The 20,226-nt window shown below is 41.8% G+C and overlaps 1 protein-coding gene across 1 annotated transcript; it reads right to left on the reverse strand.

Annotated features, from left to right (window-relative positions):
* Positions 1–9,985: 9,985 nt before the first annotated feature.
* LOC123126231 (sugar carrier protein A-like) lies at positions 9,986–12,657 on the reverse strand. The gene is made up of 3 exons (XM_044546610.1): positions 12,454–12,657; positions 11,692–12,008; positions 9,986–11,591 (listed from the first exon to the last, which is right to left on the reverse strand). Exons 1-3 carry the CDS (start codon positions 12,593–12,595, stop codon positions 10,506–10,508), a joined length of 1,545 nt encoding a protein of 514 aa, XP_044402545.1. The 5' UTR covers positions 12,596–12,657; the 3' UTR covers positions 9,986–10,505.
* Positions 12,658–20,226: the final 7,569 nt, after the last annotated feature.

Raw genomic sequence — 20,226 nt, forward strand, 5'->3', positions numbered from 1 at the left:
ATCAAGAACAATCCAGGCAAAGCAAAACAACAACGAAATTACCAGGACAAAGGGTTGTAACCAAGCTGAACGCCTTCTACTTCAAAGTGGAGAGCCATAATGCATAACTCAAGCACATGCAGAACCACAATGGTGAAAAAGGAGATAATGGTGCATTTGCTTCTAAGAAAAAGTGGAACCAAATGCGAGTACCTTGGCGCTAAAGGTGGAGAGCGAGTCGATAAACACGGATAATCGGAGTTGTTGTGCAGAGTGGTGAATGGTGTGTCATTACTAACTTCAAAATACATAAGAAAATTATGGTGTAAGCAAGCTTGCAGAATTGCCCTCAACTACAATGACGCCGAGGACATGTGTCTAATAACTTGCTTTCCCCCACTCTCTTTTTACTTTCTTCAGTTTATTCAGGGAATGATAGACATCCTACTGTTTTTGTGTTGTGCCTTTTTAACGGTTGATAGCTGATCAAACGAGTTCAAGTAGAATAGTTGCCACCATATTTAGGTTATAGTTATCACCGTGCCGTTAGCTCGGTTAAATTTACCACTATGGTGAATATTAGTTATCTTGCCGTGGATACTATTCAGTTACAAATCTATTCATGTTAAGGTTATCATCACATAATTGTGTACCTATCCAACTTTTATTGTAAACCATTCATGTACAAGGAAAAATTCAACAAAAATTCTAAAATTTCACAAACTTTTGATTATTTCGAGGGTGAGCGAAATATTTGTATTTTCTTCAATGGGGGATGTATATATTCTTCTTCTACAAACCAAATTAGTCATGGGGCAATAATTTCTATTGCATGTAAGAATACTATTTTGTTTTTTTTTCTATAGTAGGAACTTGAGCAAGTTGTGGAAAAATTTATTCAACAATAACCGGTAACTTATGTGTAAATAACATGATAATATACACACTGCAGACGTGATAACTTACATACAAACATTGTGGTAATTTTTGACCGGAGAGAAAATATTTGACCCGAGAGGAAAGGTTGTTGAAAACATACCCTCAGTAACTTCTATGTAAATAGCATGGTAATATACGGACCGTAGATCTGACAGCACTTACAAACACCGCGGTAACATTCACAAAAGGGGAAGAATTGTTGAAAAACATTCCCCTGGTAACTTCAATGAAAATTCCACGATAACTAACATGTCATAGGTGTGGTAACTTATGTAGCCCACGTGCGGGACCTTTAGCCCGGAAGAAACAAGTTGTTGAAAATATACCCCCGGTAACTTCTGCGTAAATAACATGGTAACATATCCACCACGGGGGTGATAACTTATCCACAAATACCTCGATAACTTTTACCCATGAGAAAAAAGTTGTTGAAAAATATACACCGATAACTTATGTGAAAATAGCACGGTAATATATGAACTGCATACATGATAAATTACGTACAAAGACAACGGTAAATTTTACCAAGAAGAAAGAAAATTGTTGAAAAACATATCATTGATAAATTTATGTGAAAATAGCATGATAGTACACGAACCACATACCCGATAACTTACGTAGAAACACTACGGTAACTTTTTTCGATCGAAATAAAAAGTTGTTGAAAACATACCCCCGGTAACTTATGTGAAAACAATACGGTAATATGCGACCCGTTTACCCGATAACTTACGTACAACCACCTCGGTAATTAACTTTTTTGCTCGCGAGGAAAAAGTTGTTGAAAATATATCTCGATAATTAATGTGAAAATAACACGGTAATATACGAAACACATACTTGATAACTTACATGGAAACACCACAGTAACTTTTTGACCAGGAGAAAAAGTTGTTGAAGAATATAACCTCAGAAACTTATGTAGAAATAGCACGATAATATACAAATCACATACATGATAACTTAGTACAAATATTGTGGTAACTTTTTAGACCGGGAGAAAAAGTTGTTGAAAACAATTTATGTGAAAATAACACGGTAATATATGAACTGCATGTCCGGTAACTTACGAATAAATACCGCAATAATTTTGACCAACGGGAAACAAAGTTGTTGAAAAACATACTCCAATCCTCGAGGTAACTTGTGCGAAAATAGCACGGTAATATGTGAACCGCATACCCGACAACTTACCAGAAACACCGCGGTAACTTTTTTGACCAGGAGAAAGAACAGACCCTGATAACTAATGTGAAAATAATATGGTAAATACGAACCGCATACCCTATAACTTATGTACAAATACCGCGGAAACTTTTAACCAAGGGGAAAAAGTTTTTGAGAAACATCCCCCGATAACTTATGTGAAAATAGCACGGTAATATATGAACCACGTACCTACTAAATTAAGTACAAACACCTGTGGCACGAAAGGGCAAACACATGTATTTGTATTGTTGATACTCGTAGCTCGGTTCAATCTTAAGCGAAATCTGTAGCCCAAAAACTGTGGGTTGAAAATCTGAGCATGCCCGGATCTTACGGGTTGCTAGACGGATGACTAGCTCGACCGCCACGAAAAGTTCGTGTTAGGTCAGAATTTGATGATTTGGACGGATATACAAGTCATTTTTTTGGACGGGAGTCCATCTACCTCTTATATAAACCAGAGGTAACGGCCGATTGAATAACAAAGTGATGTCTACTACACAACTTTTTTTCTTGTAGACTCCTATTGGGCCTCCAAGTGCAGAGTTTTATAAGACAGTAGCAATTTTCACTAAGTGGATGATCTAAGGTTTATCAATTCATTGGAGGCATAGGATGAAGATGGTCTCTCTCAATCAACCCTGCAACCAAATAACAAAGAGTCTCTTCTGTCCCCAACACATTCAATACAATGGTAAATTGTATAGGTGCACTAGTTCGGTGAAGAGATGGTGATACAAGTGTAATATGGATAGTAGATATAGATTTTTGTAATCTGAGAATATAAAAATAGCAAGGTAGCAAGTAGTAAAAGTGAGGAAAAACGGTATTGCAATGCTTGAAAACAAGACCCAGGGTTCATACTTTCACTAGTGCAAAAACTCTCAACAATGATAACATAATTGGATCATATAACAATCCCTCAACATGCAACAAAGAATCACTCCAAAGTTTCTATCACGGAGAACATAAGATGAAATTGTTTGTAGGGTACGAAACCACCTCAAAGTTATTCTTTCTGATCAATCTATTGGGCTATTCCTATAAGTGTCACAAACAGTCCTAGAGTTTGTAATAAAATAACACCATATGACACGCATCAATCAACCCTAATATCACCTAGATACTCCAATGTCACCACAAGTATCCGCTGGTCAATTATATGATGTGCATCACATAATTTCAGATTCATAATATTCAATCCAACACAAAGAAATTCAAAGAGTACTGCAAAAAAATTATCGAAGAAAGGAATATGAAAACGCGTATCAACCCCTATGCATAGATTACTCCAATGTCACCACGGGAATCCGCAAGTTGATAACCAAAACATACATCAAGTTAATCAATAGAACATCCCATTGTCACCACGGATATCCCATCGCAAGACATACATCAAGTGCTCCCACATCCAAAAGATTCAATCCGACACAACAAAACCTTAAAGGAAAAGATTCAATTCATCACAAGAAGGTAGAGAGGGAAGAACACCATAAGATCCAAATATATTAACAAAGCTCGCGGTACATCAATATCGTGTCAAATCAAAAACACGAGAGAGAGAGAGAGAGAGAGAGAGAGAGAGAGAGAGAGAGAGAGAGAGATAACACATAGCTACTGGTACAAACCCTCAGCCCCAAGGGTGGACTACTCCCTCCTCATCATGGTGGCCGCCGGGATGATGAAGATGGCCTCCGGTGATGATTTCCCCCTCCGGCAGGGTGCTCGAACGGACTCCCGATTGAGTTTTCATGGCTATAGAGGCTTGCGGTGCGGAACTTCTCATCTAGGGTTCTTTCTGTGGGTTTTGGTATTTATAGGAATTTTTTGCATCGATTTCACGTCAAGGGGGCCCACGAGGGAGCGACAAGCTCGCTCCAAGCGCCCTGGGGGGTCGGGTGCGCCTAGCGAGCTTGTGGCTTCCTTATAAGGCTTCTGCTACTTCATCGAAGCTTCGGGGGTCTCTTTTGGTCTACAAAATATCACAGTAAATTTTTAGCCCATTCCGAGAACTTTTATTTCTGCACAAAAAATGACACCACAGTAGTTCTGTTGAAAACATCATCAACCCGGGTTAGTTCTAATCAAATCATACCAAAACCATATAAAATTGTTGTAAACATGGCATGAATTCTTCATAAACTATAGATACGTTGGATACGTATCAACATCCCCAAGCTTAATTCCTGCTCGTCCTCGAGTAGGTAAATGATAAAAGAAATAATTTATGAAGTGTGATTGCTAGCATAGTGCATAAGTTTGATCAATGCTAGTTCCAAACACTTTTTCTAGCATCATTATATATCATGAACAGTAGCTCATCTCATAAAACTTCTCATGATCAAGTAACAAGCTATTCACATCTTAAAATATAGACCATAAACTTTCTTTTAAACTAACAAACTATATTCTCAGTCATCAAAAAATTGCAATTCATCTTATTTTCAGAAAGGGTCTATGTAAGAGCTTTGATATAGCAAATTCCACATACTCAACTATCATATAGTCTTCCATGATTGCTACCACTCAAAGCATATTTTTAGAACAAATATGATCCATCGAACACAGAGAAAGATAGAGGCTTAATGTTTCGCCTCCCAAATTATTTATCATACAGATAATTGTCAACAATAATAATTAATGATCAAATATATTTAAATGACCATATGTACCTAGATCTTTCCTAACCACATGATGCTTGCCAACTAAAGAATGATTGAGGTTGAAATGAGAAAGCATACTATTGACTCCAGCTTAAAAGTAAATTCATAAAGTAAAAGATAGGCCCTTCGCAGAGGGAAGCAGAGGTTGTCATGCTCTTTTTTTGAATGTGCAAACTCTTAATGCAAAGGAACGTCAATTTATATTGCCCCTTATGACAGCAACCTTTATTATGCAGTCCGTCGCTTTTATTTCTCCACCATCACAAGTTCGTACAAAGCTTATTTTCCCTTACAATAAAAGATCATACATATTTAGGAGCAATTTTTTTTGGTTTTTGCACCGATGACAACTTACTTGAAGGATCTTATTCAATCCATAGGTAGATATGATGGACACTTATGGCAAGAAACTAGGTTTAAGGGTTTTTGGATGCACAAGTAGTATTTCTACTTAGTACGAACTTTTTGGCTAGCAAGAGATGCTAAGCAAGCACCACATGTTGGAGGATCCATAACAATATAATTTCTATACAAATATACTCAAACATAGCTCATTACGTTGTCTTCCTTGTCCAACTTCAACTAATATGCTCATGTTTGAAAATAATTAATGGGGATCACAATCATAGAAGATGTCCAAGATACTATATTTATATGTGAAAATCTCTCTTCCTTCAATATTCTTTCATGAATTGTTCAAGTGACCAATATTGTGTTTGCTAACTTTCAATAAATTTTACCACCTATACTTCTTATATGTGAAGTCATTACTCCCCATGGAATAAGCATATGAAACATATATAATTTTAGATTTATGATATGCAATTCATTCAACCATTTACTCATAGGATATAAGTGAAGCACGAGAGTGAATGATAAACTACTCCAAAAAGATAAAAGTGAAGATCAATGAGTAGTTGAATAATTATGTAGCTATGTGACGACTCTCTCTTACTTAAAAATTTAAGATCTTAGGATATTATTAAAACAACAAGTAAAACAAAATAAAATGACATTCCAAGGATATCACACATAATGTGAAGAAGCAAAAACTTAGGCTCAACCGATACTAACCGATAATTGTTGATGAAGAAAGGTGGGATGAAGACCGTGGCATCCCCAAGCTTAGATGCTTGAGACTTCTTGGAATATCAACTTGGGATGCTTTGGTAATCCCCAAGCTTGATCTCTTGTGTCTCCTTAATTCCTCTTATGTCACGGTTTCTCTAAATCTCAAAAAGTTCGTCCACACAAAACTCAACAAGAACTCGTGAAATAAGTTAGCATAAATCCATGAAAAACCTTATCATTCTCTACTGTAGAAAATCACTAAAATTATAATTTGACATTGCATACTAAATGCCTCTGCATATTTAATACTCCTATCCTCAAATAATTAAACAAGCAAACATATGTAAACAATGCAATAATAACAGAAATCTGTCTAAACAGAACAGTCTGTAAAGGATTAAGGAAGATCCATACTTATTTAACTCAAGAAAATCTGAAAATTTAGTACATTGTAGAGAATTTATCATTGCATATTGTGTCAAAATTTCAAGCTTTTATCACATCCTGACTTTTCTCGGGAATTTTTGCAAGAGCGATAAACTTTCTGTTTTGAAACAGCAACTCATATACTTGCAAACTAAGCATGGTGAAGGCTATCCTTGACACTTTTATTGAAATAAAAGATAAAAAATCTTATTCCAAATAACAGCAAGCAAATCCTAACAAAATAAAATGACACTCCAAGCAAAACACATATCATGTAACAAATAAAAATATAGCTCCAATTAAGGTTACCGATAATGTTGAAGACGAAGAAGCGGATGCCTTCCGGGGCATTCCCAAGCTTAGTTGCTTGGATTTTCCTTGAATATTACGTTGGTGTGCCTTGGTAATCCCCAAGCTTAGTGTCTTGTCACTCCTTATCCTTCTCATATCGACATCTCACCCAAAACTTGAAAACTTCAATCACACAAAACTTAACGGAACTTCGTGAGATGCGTTAGTATAATAAAGCAAATCATTCGCTTGGGTACTGTCAAAGGCAAGATTCACATTTGTTATCACACAATGCCTACTGTACCTTATCATTTCCACAATTTATATCACTTAATATAAGCTATGAAAACACTAAAACAAGCAAAATATGCATTGAAAACAAAATCTGTCAAAAACAGAACAACCTTTAGTAATCTTCTGGACAATGACCGTATTCTGCAACTCTAAAAATTATTAAAAACTAGAAAAATGTAGGAAATTTGTATGTCAATCATGTGTAAAAATTCAGCTAATTATCACGTTCCAGTGATTTATAGAATTTTCTGCACTGAACGCAAAACTTTCTGTTTTTCACAGCCTCAAGTCAACTATCATCCACACTATCCCAAAGGCTTTACTTGGCACTTTATTGAAACAACAGCTATAAAACATGATTACTACAGTATCTTAATCATGTGGACAAAAAAACAGTTGGTATAAGTATTGGATTGTCTCCCAACAAGCTCTTTCTTTAATACCTTTTTCGCTAGGCATGATGATTTCAATGATGCTCACATAGAAGTAAAGAATTGAAACACAAATAGAGCATCATGAATCACATGGCAAGCACATTTAAGTCTAACCCACTTCCTATGCATAGGTATTTTGTGAGCAAACAATTTATAGGAACAAGAATCAACTAGCATAGGAAGGCAAAACAAGCATGACTTCAAAACTTTCAACACATAGAGAGGAAACTTGATATTATTGCAATACCCACAAGCATATGTTCCTCTCTCATAGTAATTTTCAGTAGAATCATGAATGAACTCAACAATATAACTATCACATAATTCATCCTTTTCATGATCCACAAGCATGTCAATTTTGTTACTCTCCACATAAGAAAATTTATTCTCATCCATAATTGTGGGAGCAAATTCAGTGAAATAACTATCATATGACACTTGTTACTCTCCGCCGCACTTGTCGCCTACGGCCGCTAGTCTGCCATGGCCTACGACCCCTGGCACACGTCGACCTCTCCGATCTGGCGTCTGCGCCCACCTCAGCCTCGCCGGCGTCGCAACCATCTTCCTCGTGGACCTCACCTCCATGCCAGCGACGACGGTGCCTTCCTGTTGCTCCATATCTCTCCCTTCGTATCAGCCCTCGGTCGTCGATGGGCGACAGCGACGAGTTGTGGTTGTGGCTCCATGAGGCAGCCCCAAAGAAGCAACGGGAACTGGCAAGAGATACTGCACCGGCCGAACAAGACGCATGGGTAATTGGTTAATTAGTAACTGATGATTTGTTGCCAATTGCTTTTGGGAGGCTGCATGGTGTTTCTTTGATGCTTTTTCCCTGCCATGTGTACATGTGTTTGTACTCAAATTCATCCAAGTACGTGTGTTTGTACTCAATTTGATTTCAATGCATGATTAACCGTTATTGATATGTTTGGTCATGAAGATTGTATAGAGAAAGTCATGCAGATTGTATAGATAAAGTGATAGTATTTGGATTTAGTCTGGAACAATGACATAACCATGTGTCTACTGTAGCATATTGCTTATTAGGTTTGAGGGTCGGTAGCAGTAAGGTCTTTTGTTGCCTCACGTTCTCCCTTTCCTCTAGCCTCCTATCACCTCCCTTGAGTCCAGCGGTTGGAGTCCACATACCACCTTTCCCCTTTATGTGGTATGGATTCGCCGAGCACTCGCAGCAACCGAGATTATGTTATTTGAAAGAAATTCAGCATATGAGTGGTTGTATAGTATCTGTAGTTTATACCATCCACCTTTAATTTACACACTTCCATTTGATAATATAATTGTAGGGATAGCAAAGCATGAGCTCAAATGGGCTGGTTATTTAACTGAGTTTTCTCATAGACATCCACGGACATGGAGCAACAATAAGTAGGATGATGAGCATTATATTTTTTTATTTTATGCTGATGTATGCCATGGAAGGACGGATCCACCATATTTTCAGGATTACTTTCTGTTTTGCCGTTATATTATTCATGTATCTTGCTCCCCAACAGCATATTCTGTTGTATTGTGTTGCCCAACAATTCAGCCTCTCTTTTGATTAATAGATATATCATATCCAAGGAATTCATGTTTATTTTACGTCCTGTTTTTTGTCCATTATAAGTAGTACCTATTCCCTTGGTGCATTTGATTACTTGTGCTCCTCCACTGATGACGGTTGTTGTTCAGAAGACCGGTTGTCTAGACTAGGTGATGCTACATTTCCACTGCTTTTAGCCTAATTTAGAGTGTTATTGCGCTACTATACAGTAGTAATGAATTATGTTGTCGGTTACGTAAAACTAATTGTTGGCATTCTTATTTTCACATGTAAGAATTTTCCAATGGGATATGCTTCATTGCAGGGTGATATTGATGAAGGAAAAGAGACAAGAGAAGCGCTTAGTTAAATCATTCAGGCTTGAAATTGGTTTTGCATCTATGGAAGTCATGGTAAAGTTAAGTTAAATCTGTCACTTTCTCACCATGTTTGTTTTGTCTGTATTACTTTTCTAACATAACAAAATGATTATTGTCAAGTTTTAGCTATCCCGTTGAGTCGATCTCGATCAATATCTCTAGATACATCGCTGAGATTAGCATTCTCATAATATCCCGCTGAGTCTATCTCAATCAATATGCCATTGCTCATCTCTAGAAGTGCGAGAGATCTTTTTTAGTATCAGAAAATGAAGGCCTGAAATGTATTTCCTTCATCTGTGCTCTTATTTGCGTTGTTGGAACACACTAACAAAGCTACTCGGTCCATTTGTTTCAGGCATAGCTTTTGGTTAATAAATTTTTCAGTTCCAAATGCTTGTTTTTACATCTGTGTAAATATTTACATATTAATGATGGCAATATCATGTTGATGGAAAAGAAAACAAATATGTGCTATGTTGTATCTTTGTTGCACTGCTTGACCCCTGGATGTAAAAGGACATATAAATAATTCCATCACATTGGTAGGATTGAGCACTTGTTTAAAACGTTATGACAATGAAAATAACACGCACGCATATGTTGCTCCTCGTCTTTTCTTCTAAGTTGATGGACAGTAGTGCCAAACAAAGACACCACCGCTGCATCTTCGTCATGGCTGCCAAATGTTGGAGAATGCTATAGTTTGTTCCATGGCCCTTCTTCTTCATTATCAATCCACCATCTCTGCTGGTGGGAGCCATGGAAGTAAATGGAAAGGAAATGACTCGCGGAGGGTGTATAAGGAGATGTGAATGGAAAAGAGATGAGTGGAGTGTGTGTTTGAAGATGTCAACGAAAAGGAACTGGAGAGTGTATAGTGGTCAAGAAGAGGAATGGAGCCAACCCTATGTTTGTCACAAGACATGGTGAACATTTGGTTGATGCCCATCCCCAAAAAGAAAAGAAATATATTTGCTTGATGCATTCGAATATATTTTCTATCAGGCTGGAACAGTGTTGTTTGGGTGCACGTTGATCATAATGGAGGTGGGATTTGAATGTAATCACCACAAAGTTGGATTATTGCCTTGTGTATCTTCTCTTAATACTCCCACCGTCCCGAATTGCTTGTCGCATAAATGGATATAAATGGATATATCTAGAATTAAAAATACATCTAGATACATCCATTGCTATGGCAAGTAATTTCGGACGGAGGGAGTATATTTTATATCCCGTAGCAACGCACGGGCATTCACCTAGTCACTTAACAAATGTCACTTGGTCCCAAGCCGTTCTCGAGCGGCATCGTCGGCATTGCTGGCATGATGATCTTCCAGAACCAATGCTTGCTCCAGAGCATCACCATCTCCTCGATGGGCACGCCCTTGGTCTCCGGCAGGAAGACATAGACGAAGGCGGTCATGACGGCTATCCAGCCAGCGAAGAAGATGAAGATGGCGAACTTAAAAGCACAGAGCAGCGACAGGAACACCTGCGCAATGACGAAGGTGAAGAACAGGTTGACGGCCACCGTGATGCTCTGCCCCGCCGACCGCGTCTCCAGCGGAAAGATCTCGCTCGGCACCGTCCACCCAAGCGGACCCCACGACCACCCGAACGCGAGCATGAAGAGGCAGATCACGAACACCACCACGATCGAGCAGCTCCGCGACAGCTGCTTGTCCGCACCGAACTTTACCCCGAGGATCGCCGCCACGATCACCTGGCAAACGATCATCTGGATGCCGCCGCTGATGAGGAGCTTCCTCCTCCCGAGGCGGTCGACGGTGGCGATGGAAATAAGCGTGGAGAACAGGAGCACCGCGCCGGTGAGCATGGAGGAGTAGAGGGACCAGTCGGCACCGAAGCCCATGCTCCGGAACAGCACCGGCGCGTAGAACAGGATGGAGTTGATTCCCGTCAGGGTCTGGAACGCCGGCATGCACACGGCCATCACCAGCTGCGGCCGGTTACGTCGCTCCAGGATGTTCCGGAACGGGTGCGTGATAGTGTTGGCCAGTTCACTCGCCTCCGCCATGTCTGTGAACTCAGCGTCGACGTCCGCGGTGCCGCGGATCAGCTCCAGCACGCGCCGGCCCTCCTCGACACGCCCGCGCTCGATGAGGCTGTTTGGCGTCTCCGGGAGGAGGATCCCACCGATCGTCATCAGCAGTGCTGGCGCCGCCACGAGGCCCAGCGAGAGGCGCCACCCCCACGGTTTGATTTTCTGCGTGCCGTAGTTGATCATGTTCGCCGAGAAGATGCCAAGCGTTGTCGCGAGCTGGAACATCATGTTGAGCCCGCCGCGCAAGTGCGCCGGCGCCATCTCGGACAAGTAGAGCGGCACAGCCTACGATGACATGACACACAGTAAGAACGTTGTAAGTTGCAATTTACAAACACATGCAATATATAGCTAACTCTACGTATGCGTGAACTTAATTACACACCTGATTGCCGAAACCGATGCCGACGCCAAGCATGACGCGGCCAAGGATCAGGGTTGTGAGGTTCACGGCCGCGGCGTTGAGGGCCGCGCCCATCAGGAAGCTGATGCCGCCGCAGATAATGCTGGCGCGGCGGCCGTAGTTCCTTGTCACCGGCGCAGCCACGAGTGTGGAGACTTGCCCGGCAAGATAGAGGATGGAGGTGAAGGCGGAGAGAGCCTGGTTGTCGTACTTGCAGTAGTTGTTGAGGCTGGCCGAGTTTTTCCGCTGGAACACCACCGGGAAGAATCTCTGGAGGAACGGGTCCATGGTGTTGACTCCTGCAGCAATCGGTGCAACAAGTGAGACACGGAGACTACAACTGGAATCTGAAGAAACTGTTCTCCCCATTCACTGGTAGAATCTAAACTAGTTTGCTCGCAGAACTTATAAGATTCTACAAACAAGCGGAGAGGGCAGCTTATAGGAGAAGCTGGGGAGGGTGCAACTTTTGGGAGAAGCATCGCAAAATCTAAAAAGAACCGGCCAGTAAAGCACAAATCTTCCAAGTAGAATAATCGAGCGGTTGTCATGCTTTCCTCAATCAACCGTGCATGCAACCATTGAGGCTGGAGCAAATTGCTACCGCTGCAATGTTGGTTTAAGCGAAGGATAGAGGCAGCCTGTGGGCAGGGCAGATAACCGTGCATGCAACCATTGAGGAAGTCGGAAATAAAATATATGACTTCTCACTGTGCGTGCGTGCGTGCGTGCGTACGTGCTTACCGGAGATGCCGATGTCATAGCCGAAGATGGAACCCCCGATGGCGGCGACGATGCACGCCATGGCGACGGCGAACGTCATGTGCCCCTTGTACTCCGCCGCCCTCTCCTTCTTCACTCCCAACGGAGCCATGCTGCCAGCCATCTCCTGATCTACCCTCTCCGGCCGGTAATTCAAGTCAAGTGAGTCTTAGGTACGTTAAGCAAGCCCAGTGAGCAAGCAGAGCTGTCTACCACCCACCAAACACACAGCGCGCGCTACCTTTTATAGCGGAGCGACAGCAGTGGCATGGGCAAGTGAGTGACATCAGGTGTTAGCGACGCACACGATGCCGACGGCCGACCAGGCCTCGTATCCACCTCGAGCCGATAAGCGCACGATGTGACGCCGCTAGTCTGCCTCACGTCGACCTACATTGCCACCGGGATGTTTTATTCTTTACCTTTGCTGTTTGTCCTGTGTCTGACTGTCTGTTGTTGGCAGAGGCCCAACCTCGACGCTGCGATCCCCGTCTACTTCCCGGCGAGACGCACGCACGCACGAGGTAACTGCGGCCGGTTGCTTTCCGGCCGATCGAGCATAAACACGCTAGTACGCAACAATCAGATTCAGACAGTTAGGGAGGTGGATTGATTCTCACGTAGCAAACTAGCACATGCACGTAGTCATCAACCCCTGCAGGCACGGGATAGCATAAAAGAACAGGCTTGCTAAAAATCAGTACTGAGATTTAACGAAGTTTTAGTCGACCTTGCACCATTTTGTCCCATCGTTTGTATCAATTTTTTTTTCTGCCGGTTGCAACATCTGTCTTGCTGGTTGTAGCATGTTGTCCCTCATCACTTGTAGCACGTCATCTCACCGGTTGCAACATCCTCCTTTGACAGTTGTAGCATTTTTTTTATTAGAACGGCTGTAACATATGTTCTGGTTGTTTGCAGTATCATTGCAACACTTTTCGTCGCCGTTTGCAACATCCAGCCATGCCGCTTGCAACACCACAACTACGCTGAAGTCACTCGACTGAGACTTCGTTAAGTCTCAGTCGACTGAGTTCTAGACAGACCCATAAAAGAACCTAAAATGCATGCGTATTAGAACATGTGAAAGTAGTCCTTGGTGATGTATAGGGGGTAATTAACAACATCACGGTGAAGTCGCTAGTCTCGAGACGAGGTCAAAGAAGCACCCGCTGCAACGAAGAAGAACATTAGGTGTTGCCTTCGTGGTGCCTGCTGGAATGCTTACCCCATTGATGAAGGGCGTCACAAACACATCGATGCAGAGGGAGATGTTGCAGACAGGAGCACGGGAACAAATCTTGGCAGTGAGGTGGGGAGGAGCGAGGGAACAGATCGAAGCAGGTAGCGGACGGCGTAATCAGAGAGGACGACAGCGGTTCGGTTGACGACGAGCTCGGTGCACCGGAACGCGTTGGAGATGGCGGCCACAGATGCCTAAATCAGGTATTGTACGCCGGCGAGGTCACGGGCGGATCATTACAGAATGGTCGGTGCAGGGGATTAGATTTCCAGACGCGGTGGATGGCGAGCTCGGTGCGAGGTGGTTGGATTCCCGTCGAGCAATGGGCTGATTCTGGGCGGCGAGGTAGGAGAGGATAGTGGCGACATAGTGGAAGGTGATCTTGGTGGTGGGATGGGTCAAAGGCTGCATTTGAGAGCAACGAGGGATTGGGATGAGAAGAAACAGGGAGTAATTAATTGTGCCGGGGGGGGGGGGGGGGGGGGGGAGGGGAATCTAGCTAACATGCGTGAAAACCGGGTGGTTAGCAGCGAAGTGAGGAATTAAGTTGTGGTTTCTCGTCCATGAGATCAAGCAAATATCGATGGCACACAACTGGTTTGGTGAATGGATTTCATCAGAATACTCATAAGAAGTGTTTCCCATTAAATGACACCCGCAAAAGTTTATAACTGAACTTTTTAATTCAATTTGTTCCTTCGCATCCTTAATACCATGAATAAGAAAGTCCATTGCATTCACCAATTGTATTCAGCTATATCTTCACTCTTACAAAGAGCTGCCCAATAGTCAACATTTGTGTAACCTGGCTCTGATAACGGAGTTGGCAAGTAGCGCATAATATATATAACGCATGCTGCCTTGAACAATGACTTTTCAACTGCACTTGACACTATTGCTAAGTCGATTGCTAAGATACTTTCTACTTTTGTAGACTATCACGATAATCTCCAATCATACCAATATTATCCTTCAGAAAATCAACATGTGTCTGCTCATTATTGGCATAAATCTGTTTTACTCCACAAGGAATGCCGAAAACTTTTTCAAAATCATTTGCGTAAAAGTTGATGTTCCTATCTTCTGAAACATTGAAACACTTTTCCTTTATATCAGTAATGTAAACAAGATACTTGTTGTACTCAAGGTCAACATCTAACAGTTTAGGTAACTTCAACAAACCATCAAACTTGATCTCACTAAGCATCAACTTTTTGTAATCTGAAAACCCATCAAAAACAGTTCATACATGATGAACTTCTAGTGTAGACTTTAAAACACAATCCTGATCTTCACTAGATGCAACAGAAATTCGCTTTTTCCAATCTTTACTGTATGCAGATGACATGTTCTTTCAACAACCTAATAAAATGTAAAATCAAAACATGAACTCACTTATTAAGTTGTCTTAAAAGAACTCACATACCTTATTAATAATGATATTACTGATAGTTTCTTATAATAATAATTAACTTAATTATTATTATTTAATACGCTCTTTACAACACATAAATATATCTTTATATTTACTGCCTAACTATAGTAAATTTACCAACAGAAGGACGTAACAATAAGTTTAGTAATTGTGCACTCGATATAATGTTACTTAGACATTTCATTAGTCCAATCAACTAAGTTTCAAATCTAATAACTTGACAGCAATATCATCACATTGTACTTGTTACACTGGAACGGATTATTAAATCGCAACCGTTATATATTAAGTTACATCCATACAAACTTTTAACTTAAGACAACAACATTAACTATGTCTAATGTAATTTGATCCAGAATTCTTTACATATATAAAGATATCCCTAGTAATATTATTGTTATTGTAACATCAAACTTTATTATATTTTGTATCAATAGCTAAAGCAACCCTAATCAATATATTCAGCATATAGTCCTACTTGCTTTTATCCAAAATAGTTGCCCTACAGTTAATTCATATTTCAACTTAAACCACAACATCCATTTAAAAACCAAGGCAATACAAATTATCAAAACGACTATACTGCGTTCTGGTTTTATGAAGTCAAACAATAAAGTAATTATAAATTTAAAAGATTAAGTTTTGTGGTCTCTAACTTAAGACAAATTATTTTAAACTACATAGCAGTACATGTAACTATATAATTCCTAATCCAAGTTTAAAAATTGTAGTGTCTCGGATCACAGAGTCTTAATGCATGCAATATATTTTAGTGATCATCAACTAAAAAAGTTAATTAACTAAAACTAGAACGTGTTACATTTTGTTCCCTGAAACTTAACGTTATGTTTTCTTAGACACATTACATAGATAACATGGGAAGCTATAATATGCCCCTTGTAAGATTCCAAATCATAGCATGTCACAGCAAACACAATCGATGTAGGACTTTCAGTTAATATACTCGATGCTATATTTTAGTACTCATGAAGTAATACAATATAATAGTAAAAGTTCAATAGATTGAGTTTCATCTTCGGTAACTGAACAAAGATTATTCATACGTACATTGCAACGCTCGTAACAGTATTATTCTCCTTCCAAGTATGAAATCATAGTATCGGAGAAAAAACTGATTTAATATGTCCAATATGTTGATTGAACAAAGAAAACAAACGTATTGAGTCGCCAATGTGCAAAAGTAAAAAGCAACGAGGACATGAGACACAATATTATGTATTTCAACTGTGTTACAAGAACAAAAGCTTATCAAGAAGAAATATGCAAATATAACTAACCTTCTTGAGGCCAACTTTCTCATAGAACTGCACTTGTCTTGCTGATAATCTTTATCGATTTGAGTAGATTCAGATAATAACTAATTTTACTTCAAGAATCTATTTCTTGTAATATGAGAGCGAACCAGAAGGAGAGAGATAGCAACAAAGAACAATAGGGGAAGAAGAGCTAGCTATCTGTACTGCGAACGATTGGTTTTCCTTGGGACTTCTATATGTGTAGATTCACTTATCGTACATACCCCACACGAACAGTTATCTAGCCCCACGAAATAACAGATATATGGTTGGATATACATAACATTATGGATATATACCAAGTCTTATACAACACAAAAAACACAATGTACACAACCATATGTCCGAATCTTCGCACAGATCGACGGCCCACAAAGTACATGCCCCCGCACTTGCGTGTCCTAAATCCTCTCCCTATGCTCGAACACATATTCAACTAGCAGACACAAGAAGAACAAGTTTCGTTTTCTGATAAACGGTGTTTTGAAGATGTAGCCATCAAGTGGATACAAAACATAATGAGTGACAGCCGACCTCTGCATGACTAGAATGCACACAACCAACTAACAGTCTGACAAGGTAAAAAAATGACATAAAGACACAAGTAAAGTCATATATATGAGATTGAAACTATGCATATGTCGAGGAGGGTGATGGTCCTATCCGGAGACTATGCCTCCCCCATGTTGGTATAAATTTCTCTGGCCGCGTGCTCCAACCGCATACACACCGTCGTGAACAGCGGTCTTTAAATTTACACAAGTGACAATCATCAAGAAGAACAGGTGTTGTAGAGATTCATAAGCACTGAGAAATTCACACAGGTTTCTTTAAATTATCTTCGGCCAGGATACGATTCCTTATCACGAGTCAGCAGAACCTTAATTCTCAAGGTCCACAGATGCCTATATGGAAATCTAAAAAAAATCTTAATGTGAGATAATTAGACAAGGATTTCACTTTCTCGTGGGAGAAACCTGATGTAGTTAACATCCACTTAACTCCGTTTAGCACTATACCCCGAACGTTTTGCGCGCGCTCTCTCTCTCTCTCTCTCACACACACACCCATTAGATCTGCTCTCTGTCTCTGATAAGATCTTATATGGATGGTCCCAGTCAAAATAAAAAGATCTTATATGGATGGATGTCTGGTTTGCACTATAAAAGGGTCACGTTAATTATTCCGCTGTCCCACACGGTACGGTTAACAATAGTTAAAAGTAATGCGATGTGACAACAAGACGTCTCGTCGCCGTCGCGTCCCAAGCTACGCACGGTTCCGAACGTGCGCTGGCGAGATGCCGCCCCGTCCAGGTGGTGGACGAACCTTCGTGTTGCATTTTTTTTCTTATGTTATTTTTTGAAGTCCTCCTGGTGGATCTCGATTCATTAAAAAGAAAAAAGAGTTGCCTACTTAGTTAACAGAAAATCCACACACAGGTACAAAACACCCCAGAGAAGAAACATAAAGTTCAGGTTGTCAGCAAGCGTCATCGTCATCACTTCTCCACGAATCAGCAACTCCAACTTCACGTAGACTTCAATCACTAAAGTCCTCGTTGCCACGAACATTGAAATTCATGTCAACCCATGCCAAACAATTGGACACCGGTGCAAACGTCAAGACAACTCAGACTGAGAAGACCACTAAATACATGAGAAATGTGTAGAGCTAGCACCAACCAACGCCTCCTTGAAGACCTCCAATCACCTGTCATTGTCATCACATACGCACACCGACTCCATGACGACATGGTGAGACAAAGACAAAATTGTTGAGCATGCTGAAAAAGGCCAACAGCCAAAGCCCTGTTGCGACCCTTCATCGTTGGCCATCATCGTCGTTACCAGACTGGATGCCACACCACCACACCGCCACTCAGGCACCTACCGATTGAAATGCCGTGAGCTTCTAGCACATGAAGAGCGGGAATGAGATCCATAGGCCCTCAAGACAACGCACCAAAGGGGAAAGCGACAATGCCGACGCCGTCGCCCGACCCAACAGGACCTTTGGATTTCACCCAAAGAACTAGATCCGAGGGTGTGTAGCGAATAGACTCCACGTCGGCTCTTTGAAGGAGGTGAAATGAATTTCACGGACGCCGACATTGTCGGCCCGCAAGAACCCAACAAGCTTCCACCCGGAGCACCGCCCAACACCACACCCCCACGCACCGCACCACCGCTAGCCCGCACACCTCCCACGAAACCACCGCACGATGACCATACAGGAACCACCACAAAACCTCATCGCCAACCAGAAAAAAACCCAGCGAGCTAGAGCTGCCGACCGTTGAGATCTGGCGTCCCTCCCCGCTGCATGAACACGTAGCCGCCGCATATCGTCGGAGCCGGCCGGGAGATCTGGCACCTCGTCCCTGAATCACCCCAAAGCGAGCCGCTGCGATGAAACCCGAGAAGCCCACTGCCCTGCATTCTACCGATGCCGAAGTGAGCCCGCAAACTAGGCAGCATTGCCATGGCCGTGGATGGGATAGACTTGGTCGTAGCCGGTCACATCTGGCAAGCCGCCACCTCCATCTACGAGCAACTGCTCGGGGATGAGACTGCACATGGAAGAGGAGGAGGCTGCCACCTTGCCTTGACCTATCGGAGAGGGGTCGCCGGAGACGCAAAGGGAGAAGAAGGCACCCGAGCCACGGCGCAGCGCAGCAAGGAGGGTGAGCCTTCCCAACCCGGAGCTCACGTCGCCCGGCGAGACAAAGGCCTCCACCGTGGGCTTAGCCCGACAGCATCGATGCGGTAGGGGGCGGGGGGGGGGGGGGGGGGGGGGGGGGGTTACCTTTTGCATCTTTTTGTTTTCTCATAATAGAGGAGTCCTACTTCAGGGAAGCATGCATGCGACCAGCTTTGACTTTTTTTTTCCTTTTGCAAGAAAAATGGTCAATCTATTCATCAAACATCATAGTTGTATAAAGAACACGAGAAGTAACCAGCTTTGGCATTTTGATGCAGAGGCCGGGGTATACCCCTTTTTGAAAAGAAAAAAAATGCAGGCAGCCAGCTGGTTGAAACTTCAACATGGACAAGTGCCAGCAAATTCATCATCTGTGGGCTTCGTCACCGGGAAGGCGACCAGAGAACAAGAACAGTACGTCCACAGTGGGTTTTACTGAACAGTTGTTGGCCAATACGTACAAATTAAAGACGTGGCTCGCGTGCACGAGGAAATTGTGGTTCGTCTACCTAGCTATGGCCTATGTGTGCAGGTGTACTAGGTCATAGCAAACGGCCCAGAGTTATTATCATTACTGAATTAGTTTAAATCGTATCTTGTACTTATATCGTTGTGGATCCAATGATCGTATCGTAAAAGGGTGCTCCTTGCTTTCGTTTCTCCTGTCTAGTCTAGTCTAGTCTAGTGAGAGGCTATGCCTATGCCTGAGTTGATGAATGAGTCATTTCCTTCGATGCTCGAGCACCATATCGTCCATATCTCGCCGCTCCGGCAGCTAAATCCGATATGCTACCAGAGGTACTGGCCAACAACTGGACGCCATCTTGACTGTTCCTGTGAACACCTGGCCATGGGACAGTTAAAGATGTTTCTTCACGTTTGTTATAAGATTTGTGTCCTACTCAGGAAGATGAGATGACGGTGCCTTCTTGGAGATGGAATAAGGGTCTCCTCATCTAGCTGTTGTCCCGGTGGTGCATCTAGCATTGTCGGTGGGTATGTGGAGATGTGTGTCGGGCGGATCTGTCAATGGTGGATTTGCTCGGATCTTGTTGTAG

The sequence above is a fragment of the Triticum aestivum genome, chromosome 5D (assembly GCF_018294505.1).
Source record: "Triticum aestivum cultivar Chinese Spring chromosome 5D, IWGSC CS RefSeq v2.1, whole genome shotgun sequence".
NCBI classification, from domain to species: domain Eukaryota; kingdom Viridiplantae; phylum Streptophyta; class Magnoliopsida; order Poales; family Poaceae; genus Triticum; species Triticum aestivum.